General features: G+C 45.0%; 1 protein-coding gene across 3 annotated transcripts in view; it reads right to left on the minus strand.

The window, feature by feature from the left end:
- Positions 1–15,022, minus strand: part of LOC139160308 (uncharacterized) — a 57,127-nt gene that overhangs the window by 19,542 nt on the left and 22,563 nt on the right. For all 3 annotated transcript variants that reach the window (XM_070738041.1, XM_070738040.1, XM_070738042.1), the window contains exon 2: positions 13,781–14,279. In XM_070738041.1, coding sequence (XP_070594142.1) covers positions 13,781–14,234 — 454 coding nt within the window. In that variant the 5' untranslated portion in view covers positions 14,235–14,279. The remainder of the gene's footprint in view (positions 1–13,780; positions 14,280–15,022) is intronic.

Below are 15,022 nucleotides of genomic sequence, written 5' to 3' on the forward strand. Positions count from 1 at the left end.
CTCTCCGAGGACTGCTTTGGAGCAGTTCACAACATAATACACAATGTACAAATCCAATATTAAAAACAGAATAAAACCCTTATCATAATTCAAGCAAACCATACATAAATCGTAGTAGCTAAGGGGCATGTCAACTTCCCCATACCTGGTGACATAGGTGGGTTTTTAGGAGGGTGGGGGCAGTTCTAATCTCCGGGGGGAGCTGATTCCAGAGGGCCGGGGCCGCCACAGAAAAGGCTCTTCTCCTTGGTCCCGCCAGATGGCATTGCTTAGTCAACAGGACCCAGAGAAGTCCAACTCTGTGGGACCTAATCGGTTGCTGGGATTCGTGTGGCAGAAGGCGGTCCCGAAGGTATTCTCGTCCGATGCCATGTGGGGCTTTATAGGTCATAACCAACACTTTGAATTGTGAATGATCGGCAACTAGTGCAGGATGTGGAGAGTTGATGAAACATGGGCATACCTTGGGAAGCCCATGATTGCTCTCACAGCCGCATTCTGCACGCTCTGAAGTTTCCGAACACTTTTGAAAAGTAGCCCCATGTAGAGAGCGTTACAGTAGTCGAACCTCGAGGTGATGAGGGCATGAGTGACTGTGAGCAGTGAGTCCCGGTCCAAATGGGGCCGCAACTGATGCACCAGGCGAACCTGGGCAAACGCCCCCCTTGCCACATCCGAAAGATGATGTTCTAATGTTAGCTGTGGATCAAGGAGGACGCCCAAATTGCAAACCCTCTCTGAAGGGGTCAATAATTCCCCCCAAGATAATGGATGGACAGATGGAATTGTCCTTGGGAAGCAAGACCCACAGCCACTCCATCTTGTCAGGGTTGAGTTTGAGCCTGTTGACACCCATCCAGACCCCAACAGCCTCCAGGCACCGGCACATCACTTCCACCGCTTCCTTTGGGAACTTTGGTGAGCACAAAACTGCTCCAAATATACTACGATGCTTTTCCAGATCCTCTCTGCTGATACCCACCACGTCTCCAGAAACAGAACTCAGCAAGCAGGTGTGCCCGAGCCTCTCTTCCCTTCCCTGCTTCCTTCTCATCCTTTCCTCTGCTGCAGCTCTTTATTTATAATGTGTTTAACATGCATTAGGCTCCGTTAAATGTTGTGTTAGACACCATATTAGTAAAAATCAAACAAATGCCAACCAACTGTTAATAGTCGAGCAGAATTAAATTGTTTTCAGCCAATCTGTCAGGCACTGGCAGGATGTTTTAATACTAAATAGTGAGCCCACGTAATGTTCAGATGAAACAAGAACGATAAAAAACGCCAAGAATTTTGAGGAAATGCACACAGCTGGGTGGGGCGCCTTTTCCAAGATAAAGAAGGCTTGCTTATTTTCTTAATAGCAGTTAAATCAGTGGTGGGTTTATACCAGTTCAGCCCGGTATGGCGAACCGGTAGTGTCAGTATTCCAATTAACATCCGAGAAATAAACCTTGGCCTTCTTCAGATTACCTCCGGAACCGCCTGATACCGCACGAATCCCAGCGACCGATAAGGTCCCACAGAGTTGGCCTTCTCCAGGTTCCGTCGACTAAACAATGTCGTTTGGTGGGCCACAGGGGAAGAGCCTTCTCTGTGGTGGCCCCGGCCCTCTGGAATCAACTCCCCCCAGAGATTAGAACTGCCCCCACCCTCCCTGTCTTTCGTAAACTACTCAAGACTCATTTATGCCGCCAGGCATGGGGGAGTTAAGATATTCCTTCCCCCTAGGCCATTACAAGTTATGCATGGTATGTTTGTGTGTATGTTTGGTTTTATTATAAGGGTTTTTAGTTGTTTTATTAATTGGATTTCTACATGCTGTTTTTATCATTGTTGTTAGCCGCCCCGAGTCTGCGGAGAGGGGCGGCATACAAATCCAATAAGTCCAAATCCAAATTCCAATTGATTAACAGAGCCAAGTTGGATACGAACTGTAGTCAACCTGATACTAACTTTTCCTACAGTTCTCCACCCAAGTTAAGGTTCATCCCTCATCCCCACACATCACATTGTTCATCATGTGGACCACTCCAGTTCTCTCAACATCCACAATCCTCCCCTGTACTTCCAGCGGGTGCTGAACAAAGGATGACCTTGAATCTTTGGAAATAATTTATTGTGGCTAGCACCTATCCATGTCGCCAGGTAGGGGGTAACTAACGTAACCCCTTTTCTGACCACTAAAGTTATGAGGGGGTATGATTGTGGTGTATCGATTATTTTTAAGATAAAGGGGTTTTAGTTACAGTTTTAACTATTAGATTTGTTCTGTGTTGTTTTATTGTTTTGTGAGCCGCCCTGAGTTTTCAAGTCTGCAAGTCTAATAAATTATTATTATGTCAGTACAACACAGCAAACGAGATCACTATGCTGGATTTCGTATTTCATCACCAGTCGGGCGCTTCCCAAGCACCTAGGACTGCGTGATGTAGCGGCGAATTATGTTTGCCGATCCCAGTAAAGCAATTGACAGATGGAGATTTTGTCAATTCCGATGGTTTTCAAATGTCCGCTGAGATCCTTTGGTACTGCGCCCAGCGTGCCAAGTACCACTGGGACCACTTTCACTGGCTTATGCCAGAGTCGTTGCAGTTCGATTTTTAGATCTTCGTATTTCACTAATTTCTCTAGCTGCTTCTCCTCAATTCTGCTGTCTCCTGGGATTGCGATGTCGATGATCCATACTTTCTTTTTCTCCACGATCACAATGTCTGGTGTGTTGTTGTTGTTGTTGTTGTTGTTATTATTATTATTATTATTATTATTATTATTATTATTATTATTATCTCCCTTTTTGCATCGTGATCAAAACTGGATGCAGTCTTTCAAGTGTGGCCTTACCAAGGCATTATATAGTGGTATTAACACTTCGCGTGATCTTGATTCTATCCCTCTGTTAATGGAGCCTAGAACTGTGTTGGCTTTTTTGGCAGCTGCTGTACATTGCTGGCTCATATTTCAATGCTTGTCCACTAGGACTCCAAGATCCCTCTCACTGTTACTACTGTTGAGCAATATATCACATATACTGAACCTGTGCATTTTTTTTTTCCTGCCTAAATGTAGAACCTTATTTTTTTCACCACTAAATTTCATTCAAAAAGCTCTTGGGCCTTCTATCTACTCCATGAGTGTCAGACATTGCTGTCACGTGATGTTTCACGATTTTTCTCCCGGTGTTGGCGCAGGCGTGGCCTGCAAGTGATGGACCCAGCCCACAGGGGCCCTTGGTTTGATATCCCTGATCTACTCCAAAACTCAGGAATATGAATTGAGTGTATTTGTCAATCACACGATCCTGCAACTGTTGCAAATCCATGCCAGTTGCCAAGTGCCCAAATTTAGAACATGTGACTGTGAGAATAGTCGATTGTGAGAATAGTCGTACTGTAAGTATGAGGACTAGCTGTGTCAAAGTCCCAGGTAACATCCAAACTAAATCAGATTCTGAGTCAAAATACTCCTCAAGTTCCAATTTATTTCCGGAGCTACACAGGGAACCCTAAATCTGAGTTTCCCACCCAGTTGAAAGTTCACATTCCTTGTCTCCCACCCACAAACTTGTCACATTGCCCACTCAGATTGTTCTAGCATGGCAAGTCTTTCCTCCGCTTCCGCCCAGGTGGGTGGGCATAGGATGGCCTTGAACCAATCGAAAAAATACTTTGGTTAAAAAAAAGAAATTATTTAAAAATTACACATCAAGAAAAATGTCCAACTAAAACAACGTGTAAAACCAGTAAACAACGACATGAATCATAATACCAAATTGAAATGATAAAATGTAAACATCGATCGACACAAATTTTGAACTACAAAGAAACTGAATGAATAAATTTATAAATCACTGATAAATGATGGCACTAGCAACTATGTCAAATACATATGGATAAAACTTCAGGAAAATCTATACCTCCTATATGCTTAAACCACAGGCCGCAAAACATAGAAGCCCCAGCTCTAACGCTGCCCCCCCCCCACTCTTCTTACTACTCTTTCCTTGCTTTATTTTTCTATTCATCCTCCTCTTGTATTTCTTTCCCTTCTTTCTAAATCCCTTTCCCTTTCTTTCCCTCTCCTTCCCCAATCACGCATGCTATATAAGTAAACTATAATTGCTAGAATGTACTTTATATATACAGTGAACCCTCGAGTTTCGCGTCCTCGAGCATCGCGAAAGGGCTATATCGCTAGTTTTCAACCCGGAAGTAAACTCCACCATCTGCGCATGCGTGCCTTTTTTTCTATGGCCACGCATGCGTAGATGGTGGAGTTTCCCGCCGGGCAGATAAGCTGCTGGGCGGCTTCCATGGGTCTTCCCCCTCTTGCCCCGGTACGGCGGCGCGAGCAACGGCGTGGGCGGGCGGGCGGCACGCACGGGGACACCCCAGCTCCGCTTCCCAGCTGGGAAGCGGCCCCAGCAACAGAGTGGGCGGGCGGGCGGTGCGCGTGCACTTGGGGAAACCCCAGCTCCGCTTCCCAGCTGGGAAGCGGCCCCAGCAACAGCGTGGGCGGGCGGTGCGCGCGCGCTTGGGGAAACCCCAGCTCCGCTTCCCAGCTGGGAAGCGGCCCCAGCAACAGCGTGGGCGGGCGGGCGGTGCGCGTGTGCTTGGGGACATCCCAGCTCCGCTTCCCAGCTGGGAAGCGGCCCCAGCAACGGCGTGGGCGGGCGGGCGGCACGCGCGCGGGGAAGCCCCAGGCGCGAGCAACGGGGTGGGCGGGCGAAGGGCGGGCGGCGGTGGAAGTAAAAACACCATCTGCGCACCGCTACTTCGCGAAAAATCGATCATCGCTTGGGGTCCAGGAACGGAACCCTCGCGATGGTCGAGGGACCACTATTCCCTTTATTTTTCTGTACCCTGTTTTTAATAAATATATTAAAAAAAGAAAAAATACTTTGTGGCTGCATCCGCTCCCTCATGAAAATCACCCCTCCCAAGTTCCCATAAACATCAGGCCTTCTATAGACGGTGTGGCAAGCCATTAATTTATCACCAACTTCTGCACCTGTAAGTTATGCTTTAGAGTGTCGCTGTAACTTCCAATAGTTGCTAAACAAATGGTTATAAGTCGAAGACTTAGTGCACCTCTTCTTTAACCTGATTTGGGTGAGATAAATGAGCAGCGTGGAAGAACGACCGGGCTGAGCTCGTGCCTGTCAATCATCGGAGAGCCAGTCGCGAAGGCAGCACGAAGCTCTGCCCACCTGCCGCCATTTGGGTTCTTTTAATCTCTGCACATGTGCAAAGCATTCTGTGCATGTGCAGAAGGTAAAAGAACCTAAATGGTGATGTCCGGGTGAGTGGACAGAGCCTCACACTGCCTTCACGACTGGTTCTCCGATGACCGATAGGCACGAGCGAACCGGGAGCGTTTCACCCCTGAGAACGACCGACCTCTAGAAGAAGATTTTGTGTAGTACTGTATGGCTGAGATAATATACCCGCGAGGTTGAAAATACTAAAAATAAAAAGCTACATAAACACTACGCATTATTTATTCATGACCACAAAACGTGGTCCAAACACCAGCTTTGCCCCAAAAAAGCACATACCACCACAGGCAGGCTAGAGGGAAGAGATAACCTTCTTAAAAACTGCAATTAACATAATGTTCATAGCTGGATATATATCAGCCTTCTTGAGATAAAACCAAACAATCCGAAAAGAGGGGGAAAAACAGTTTTCATGTTTTCCAGAACAGTGCAGTCAGGCGGTAGGGAAAGCAAGTAGGATGCTTGGCTGCATAGCTAGAGGTATAACAAGCAGGAAGAGGGAGATTGTGATCCCCTTATATAGAGCGCTGGTGAGACCACATTTGGAATACTGTGTTCAGTTCTGGAGACCTCACCTACAAAAAGATATTGACAAAATTGAACGGGTCCAAAGACGGACTACAAGAATGGTGGAAGGTCTTGAGCATAAAACGTATCAGGAAATACTTAATGAATTCAATCTGTATAGTCTGGAGGACAGAAGGAAAAGGGGGGACTTGATTGAAACATTAAAATATGTCAAAGGGTTAAATAAGGTCCAGGAGGGAAGTGTTTTTAATAGGAAAGTGAACACAAGAACAAGGGGACACAATCTGAAGTTAGTTGGGGGAAAGATCAAAAGCAACGTGAGAAAATATTATTTTACTGAAAGAGTAGTAGATCCTTGGAACAAACTTCCAGCAGACATGGTTGGTAAATTCACGGTAACTGAATTTAAACATGTCTGGGATAAACATATATCCCTCCTAAGATAAAATACAGAAAATAGTATAAGGGCAGACTAGATGGACCATGAGGTCTTTTTCTGCCATCCTACTTGCTTTTCCTACCGCCCGACCACACTGCTCACCCATTTTGAGACTGTCAGAAATCACTACCCCTAAATCCTTCTCTTCTGAAGTTTTTGCTAACACAGAACTGCCAATGCAATACTCAGATTGAGGATTCCTTTTCCCCAAGTGCATTATTTTACATTTGGAAATATTAAACTGCAGTTTCCATTGCTTTGACCATTTATCTAGTAAAGCTAAATCATTTACCATATTACAGACCCCTCCAGAAATATCAACCCTATTGCACACTTTAGAGCAGGGGTCGACAAAGTTGTTCAGAATCTAGGAGCCAGCCAAAAAATTTAGGAGCCAGAATTTTTTTTAAGCAAACTTGGTTTTTTGCCGAGTCTCCACCTGACATCGCTTTCACCCCCTCCCCCCCGGCGCAGGCCTGGCTCCGCCAAGCCGGCTCTGCTGTACTCCCGTCGGGATCCGAGGGGAGACCGTTAGTCAGAAACCGAAACAGAGAAGAAGGAAAGGGAGACCGAGCCGGGGACGCGGGGGAGGGGGGGAGGAGGGGTTACTGGTCGGAAGTCACCGCGCACGCGGCCGGAGGAGGAATGAACAAAACCTCACGCCGGGAGGGGAGGGGCTTCCGCTTCTCTCCGAAGGCGGGTGAGCGGCCAAGATCGGAGCGTCTGTGTGCGGTGGGGGGGAGTGAAGGGGTTCGAGTAGGAGGCGGAATGGAGGCAAGGGGGGGAGGGAGAGACGCACGCAAGCGCAGGGGAGGCTGGGAAAGCAGCTCGCTCCGAGGTTGATGGGCGGAGCTACGGAAGCCAAGATGTACCATTTCTGGGCGTAAACACAAGGCGGGAAAAATATACTGTATACACATACAGCAGTGTTTCCCAACCTTTTTGGAGCCGCGGCACATTTTTCATATTTTCAAAATCCTGGGGAACATGGGGGGGGCGCTAAAAAAAGTTTGGACAAAAAAAATCTCTCTTCCTCCCTTTCGCTCTATTTCTCTCTCCCTCCCTCTTTCTCTCTCTTCCTTCCTTTCTCTCTCCATCCCTCTTTCTTTCTCTCTTCCTTCCTTCCTCTCTTTCTGTCTCCTCCTTCCTCTCTCATCTCTTTCCTTCCTCTCCCTCCCTTTCTCTCTTTCCTTTCTCTCCCTTTCTGTCTATCCTTTCTATCTCTCACCCCTTCTCCCTCTTTCATTCCCTTTCTCTCCCTCCCTGTCTCTCTCATTCCTTTCTCTCCCTCTTTCCTTCCTATCTCTCTTTCTTTTTCTCCCTCCTTCATATCTTCTTTCTCTCCCCCTTCCTCCCTCTTTCCTTTCTCCCCCTCCCTTTCTCTTCCTTTTTCTCTATCCTTTCTACTTCTTACTCTTTCTTTCTCTCCCTCCTTCATTCAATTTTCTCTCCCTCCCTTTCTCTCCCTTTCTCTCTCTTTCCTTTCTCTCCCTCCCTTTCTCTTCCTTTTTCTCTATCCTTTCTACTTCTTACTCTTTCTTTCTCTCCCTCCTTCATTCAATTTTCTCTCCCCCCCTTCCTCCCTCTTTCCTTTCTCTCCCTCCCTTTCTCTTCCTTTTTCTCTATCCTTTCTACTTCTTACTCTTTCTTTCTCTCCCTCCTTCATTCAATTTTCTCTCCCGCCTCCCTCCCTCTTTCCTTTCTCCCCCTCTTTCTCTTCCTTTATCTCTATCCTTTCTACTTCTTACTCTTTCTTTCTCTCCCTCCTGCATTCAATTTTCTCTCCCCCCCTTCCTCCCTCTTTCCTTTCTCCCCCTCCCTTTCTCTTCCTTTTTCTCTATCCTTTCTGCTTCTTACTCTTTCTTTCTCTCCCTCCTTCATTCAATTTTCTCTCCCTCCCTTACTCTCTCTTTCCTTTCTCTCCCTCCCTTGTTCTCCCCTGGGGCTGCCTGTGCCTGCCCTGCACCACCCAACACGGACGGACAGCCCCCGGTCGTCGGTTCGTCGCCCCCCACCCCCCCACGGAGGGAGATCAGGCTGGCGAGGGCGGTAGAACTACGTCACCAGCCACTGGAGGGAGATCGGGCTGGCGGGGGCGGCGAATCCACCTCCCCAGCCGCGCGGAGGGAAATCCGGTAGGCGGGCGGGTGGCCGCGGCTCCCTGCGCGCCCCTGGAAAAGCGTACAGGGAACGGTGCCCGGGGCCGCTTTAGCCGCCCCCCGCTCCCCCCGCCATCTCCCCGCGACTGCCTGTGCCGCTGCAGCCGCGGCCCCCCCCGCTCCCACCGCCAGTGCCCTCCCGCCGGGCCCCAAAGGACACTTGCCGATGACGACAGGGAACCTTCAGCTGGGCGGGCGCTGCCGTGCCGGTGCCTCCGACCTCCCGGTTCCTGCTCGATGCCGCGGTTTCTGGCGCTCTCCTGCTGGGCCCCAAAGACGGAAGGCGGGAAAAAGGCGCGAAGAATGGAGCTCTCCTTCCTGCCTGCCTTCTTTGGGACCCAGCAGGAGAGCGCCAGAAACCGCGGCATCGGGCAGGAGCGGAGAGGTCAGAGGCACCGCAGCGCCCTGCCCAGGCGGCACACCGGTTGGGAAACGCTGACATACAGTACAGCAGGCAACATTTTCTAGGCGCCAGACAACATTTTCTAGGCGCCACTGGCGACCAGGCGCCTGGGTTTGTCGAACCTTGCTTTAGAGTCATCGGCAAATAGGCAAACCTTCCCTACCAGACCTTCCCCTATGTCACTCACAAACATATTAAAAAGAATAGGACCCAGAATCTGTGGCACACCGCTTGTAACCTGTCTCTGCTCAGAATACTCGCCATTAACAATAACTCTTTGATGTCTACGCTTCAGCCAGCTTGAAATCCACTGAACTATCCAGGGATTAAGTCCAATCTTCACTAATTCATCTATCAACTCTTTATGTGGAACCGTATCAAAGGCTTTGCTGAAGTCCAGATAGGCAATATCCACGGCACCACCTTCATCCAACACCTTTGTGACATAGTCAAAGAAATCAATGAGATTAGTCTGACATGATTTGCCTTCAGTAAAGCCATGCTGATTTGGGTCCAATAAGGTTTTGTTTTTTAGGTGCTGATTTATATGTCACCAGAGAGACTAGCAAAAAAGAATAAATCCATGAAGTGTTGGAAATGCAACCATATACCTGGCTCTTTTTTTCATATGTAGTAGACCTCCACAGAAGCCAAAAAATATTGGACAGACGTTCAAATATGGATTGAGAAGATATTGAAACAGAGTATTGAGTTTAAACCTGAAATATTTTTGTTATCTTGCCAGAAAAATTTAATAAAAAAGAAACATATTTAATTTTTTATATAGTGACTGCTGCTAGAATCGTTTATGCATAAAATTGGAAATTAAATAAAATACCTACAAAAAGAGAATTATTAAAGAAGATTATGGATTGTGCTGAAATGAATAGTCTTACAATGAAAATTAAAGATAAAGAAGACTCGGAATTTTATAAAACTTGGGGGAAATTTTATGAATACATTGAAGATAAAAATAGATAAAAAAATAATTATTATAAAATTAATGCATAAGAATGAGAAATATGATTGTAGAAACTCGGGTGACAAAAAAGAAAAAGGGAGGCAGCATTAGATAATTATGTAACACAAACATAAAGGAATTTAAGACTTGAGAGTATGAAAGCTAGAATTAAAAATGAAGAACATTTTTGTAATCTGTAGTTTTTTTTATTTTCTTTTTAGATCAAAATTAGCCATTGGGGTAAAATTTTAATTCTTTTTATATAAAACTTTTATTCTTATTTGCTTGGATGTTAGACGGAAGGGGTAAATATTGATGAGACAAAAATAGGGCTTAGGATGTTTTATTAACTATCTATATAAGAAGATTTTATAAGCATATTGTTCGGCTTTGATGGTATGCCCATGTTTCACCATCACTCCGCAGTCTGCATTGGCTGCCGATCAATTTCCGGTCACAATTCAAAGTGTTGGTTATGACCTTTAAAGCCCTTCATGGCACTGGACCAGAATATCTCCGAGACCGCCTCCTGCCACACGAATCCCAGCGACCGATTAGTAGGTCCCACAGAGTGGGCCTTCTCCAGGTCCCGTCAACTAAACAATGTCGGTTGGCGGGCCCCAGGGGAAGAGCCTTCTCTGTGGCGGCACCGACTCTCTGGAACCAACTCCCCCCAGAGATTAGAACTGCCCCTACTCTTCCTGCCTTCCGTAAACTCCTTAAAACCCACCTTTGCCGTCAGGCATGGGGGAATTGAAACACCTCCCCCGGGCATGTTCAATTTATACATGGTATGCTTGTGTGTGTGTCTGTTAGTATATGGGGTTCTTTTAAATCTTTAAATATTTTAAAGTTATTTGGATTATTTATTATTTGTTCTATCTTGTTGTGAGCCGCCCCGAGTCTTCGGAGAGGGGCGGCATACAAATGTAAATAATAAATAAATAAATAAATAAATATGTGTGTTTTTATGTATGTATTTTTTGTAATTGAAGAAAAAAATAAAAAATATATCTAGAAAAAAAATCTAAACAGACTAAGGACGCTACCCTGATGAATACCTGGTAGGCAGATTCCTCCTCAAAAGTTAGGGTGCATTTTATAATCCAGTGTGTCTTATAGTCTGAAAAATACGGTAACCTAGTGCTTATTTGGGGGGCAGAAAAGAAAATAAGGCTGGGTCTTATTATCAAGGGAATACAGTAGTTTGGCAATGAAACATCTTCAAGAAAACTATCAAGTTCCAAGAGCAACAAGGACCCCAGACTACTGTTTGTGAAAACATCATTTAGGGTTTTTTTATTATACCTTATAGCTTTTAAAATCTCTCCTAAAAAAGCAATGAAACTCTTCTTTGAAGAGAAAAGAAATTATTGCCGCTTTTGAAGCAGAACAAAATGCATTTGGCGTAAAACTGTACAAAACATTCTGAACTCAAAACAACTCAGGCTTGAAATAGGTGAAGTGGGTTATTTGGACTTCACTGGAAGTTTTCAAGCTTTAAATGTTTTTTTTTTCTTCAAATTCAGAATATTTTCAGTGAGACTAATAATGTGTATTTATTAATTTTTATACAGTGTGCAATTATAGACAAAAGCCTAATTGGTGGGATTATTAGAACCAGAGATTTTGGAGAAAGAATTTCAAATGCATTGCTTATAGTCCTCAAGATACCTGTGAGCAGAATCTGAAAAATTTGATATCAAGAAAACAGTGGGCAAGAAATTTTCATTGACAAGTAGTAAAATTCCGGCATAATTTTGGAGAATATATACTGCTCAAAAAAATAAAGGGAACACTCAAATAATACATCGTAGATGTGAATGAATGAAATATTCTCATTGAATATTTCATTTGCACAACTATTCCATTTGCACAGCAGCATGTGAAATTGACTGTCAGTGTTTCTTCCTAAGTAGACAGTTTGATTTCACAGAAGTTTGATTTACTTGAAGTAATATTTTTTTCTTTATGTGTCCCCTTTATTTTTTTTGAGCAGTGTATATTTTTAAAAATGTCTCCTATATTTCCCCGCAAACTATTTGGCCCCCATAATGTTCTGTGAAATCTATCTATTTTCACCTCCATCCGTACAACACAAGTTGTTTTCTAGAAGAAGAACAACATAACATATACCTGCAGTCATTGTTGTTAGCCGCCCCGAGTCTACGGAGAGGGGCGGCATACAAATCCAATAAATTATTATTATTATTATTATTGTTGTTGTTGTTGTTGTTGTTGTTGTTATTATTATTATTATTATTATTATTATTATTACTATTATTATTACTATCAGTTTATGACCATTTGTTTTAATGAAGTTATCATGACATGCAGAAAGTGATTTATGGCTGCTCCTCACACTTATAACTAATCCTCACATTTATCCACAGCATCCCCGAAGTCATGTGATCAAAATGTGGGCACTTTGCAACTAGCATGCATTTATGACAGTCACAGCATCAGAGTTACCTTGAAGTAAGATGGGTGGCCTATAAAATGTATGTATGAGTGTGTGTGTATGCATATATGTATGTATGTATACATACAAATACCTTATTTTTTGGAGTATAAGATGCACCAGACTATAAGATGCACCTTAGTTTTGGGGGAGGAAAATAGGGGGGGGGGATCTGCCTACCAGGTACAGTGCTACCTCTACTTATGAACTTAATTCGTTCCGTGACCAGGTTCTTAAGTAGAAAGGTTTGTAAAAAGAAGCCGTTTTTCCCATAGGAATCAATGCAAAAGCAAATAATGTGTGCGATTGGGGAAACCACAGGGAGGGCGGAGGCCCTGTTTCCTCCCAGTAGATTCCTAGAGAGGCCCCATCGAGGCTTCTCCCCATCTTTTTTGGCCCTGCTTCCTCCCAGGAGATTCCTAGAGAGGCCCCACAGAGGCTTCTCCCTGTCTTTTCTGGCCCTGTTTCCTCCCAGGAGATTCCTAAAGAGGCCCCACAGAGGCTTCTTCCCACCTTTTCTGGCCCTGTTTCCTCTCTAGAGATTCCTAGAGAGGCCCCATGGAGGCTTCTCCATGCCTTTTCCGGCCCTGTTTCCTCCCAGGAGATTCCTAGAGAAGCCCCACAGAGACTTCTTCCCGCCCTTTCTGGCCCTGTTTCCTCTCCGGAGATTCCTAGAGAGGCCCCACGGAGGCTTCTCCCTGCCTTTTCCGGTTACATTTTCGAAAGCTCAGGTTTGTAAGTGGAAAATGGTTCTTGAGAAGAGGAGAAAAAAAATCTTGAATATCCAGTTCTTATCTAGACAAGTTTGTAAGTAGAGGCGTTTGTATGTAGAGGTACCACTGTATTCATCTGGCTAGCATCCCTAGTCTGGTCAGCTTCAGCACATTATTTTATCCCCAAGTTAGGGCTTAAAAAAAACCTTATTTGGAGCGAGAAGCAATGAAAAAAAGCCTGCAAAGACCTAGGGCTGGAAAAAAAAAAACTTTGGAGAGAATAGCTATGAAAAGAAGCCTGCAAGCCAGCCGGGAAGCCTTTGAAAAAGCTACATTCCGCATATAAGACTCACCCAAATTTTCAGCCTCTTTTAAGGAAGAAAAAGATGTTTTATACTCTGAAAAATACAGTAAATAAGATCATCATTTGCTATCTTCCTAAGGAGCTCCCGGCCTATGAGTGTGCACACACACACACACACACACACACACACACACACACACTAAATAAATAAATTCACCATTTGCAACCTTCCTAATGGGCTCCCAAAAAGCAAAGCCAATGGGGAAAGCTAGATCCATTTAACAACAGCAAGGTCATAAAATTTGGTGCAACTCACTGAATGGCTGCATTTCTTAGCAGTAGAAATTCTGATCCCAATTACGGTCATCAGCCGAGGACTATTTGCACGTGTGGGGGTGTTGTTGTTTTTTCTTGCCTAATAACATTTTTGGGCGTGAAACTCTTAGTTCATAAATGCAAACAATTGATTTTTATTTTTTAAAAAATCTCAAAAACTGAAGATGTGAATTCCCCAACACACCCAAACGGTCTTACCTGTGTGGCTAAGCTTTCCCCAGGTGACTGTACTCAGGTAACAATTTAAAGCATCGCTGGGGTCCTGCCTGGTAACTGCATCAGAGACCAGGATGGTGTTGTTTAAATCGATGTGCAAAATCAGCTTCCGCTTCTTAGGGCTCAAGATCGGCCCAGGAAGGAGCCTAGAGGGAGCGGTGGATCCCAAGAGCTCGCAAGCTATTTCGTCTTCGTCTCCTTGCATCCTCCCAGGAGATGGATGGTGTGGCCCTTCGGCACGACAAACCATCTCATCTTGCTCCCCAGAACTTCTGAGGCTGTCCTCACAGATGTCCATCCCAGAAAGAGAACTTTTCCTCTTCCTGGTACTGTTGGAGATAGGTTTTGCGTCTACCAGTCCAACCATCACCCCATCACGTAACGGCATCTGTTCATGTCGTAAAGGGCCTCCGTTGGATAAATTATCTTTCTCCATCCAATCATCAGTGGGATTTCTGTCCCTCCTGTGGGCTGTGTCGGTCTGCGATCAATTAGACAAAAAAAAGATGAAACAGGAAAGCACCCCTACCATATTGAATATTATTACAAAAATCATGGAATGTGCTAAAATTAATTAATTTATTAATTTATTTATTAGATTTGTATGCAGTTAGGTCCCACAGAGTTGGCCTTCTCCGGGTCCCGTCAACTAAACAATGTCGTTTGGCGGGACCCAGGGGAAGAGCCTTCTCTGTGGCGGCCCCGACCCTTTAGAACCAACTCCCCCCAGATATCAGAGTTGCCCCCACCCTCCTTGCCTTTCGTAAAGCTCTTAAGACCCATCTTTGTCGTCAGGCATGGGGGAACTGACACATCTCCCCCGGGCCTATACAGTTTATACATGGAATGTTTGTGTGTGTGTTTGCTTTTAATAATGGGTTTTTTAGTGTGTTTTTTTTATTATTAGATTTGTTTTTTACATTGTTCTTCTGGCCCAATGCCATGAAGGGCTTTACAGGTCATAACCAACACTTTGAATTGTGACCGGAAACTGATCGGCATTCAATGCAGATTGCGGAGTGTTGGTGGGACATGGACATATTTAGGGAAGCCCATGATAGCTCTTGCAGCTATATTCTGCACGATCTGGAGTTTCCAAACATTTTTCAAAGGTAGCCCCATGTAGAGCGTTACAGTAGTCGAGCCTCGAGGTGATGAGGGCATGAGTGACTTTGAGCAGTGAGTCCCGGTCCAAATAGGGCCGCAACTGGTGCACCAGGCGAA

The sequence above is a fragment of the Erythrolamprus reginae genome, chromosome 2 (assembly GCF_031021105.1).
Source record: "Erythrolamprus reginae isolate rEryReg1 chromosome 2, rEryReg1.hap1, whole genome shotgun sequence".
Taxonomy (NCBI): Eukaryota; Metazoa; Chordata; class Lepidosauria; order Squamata; family Dipsadidae; genus Erythrolamprus; species Erythrolamprus reginae.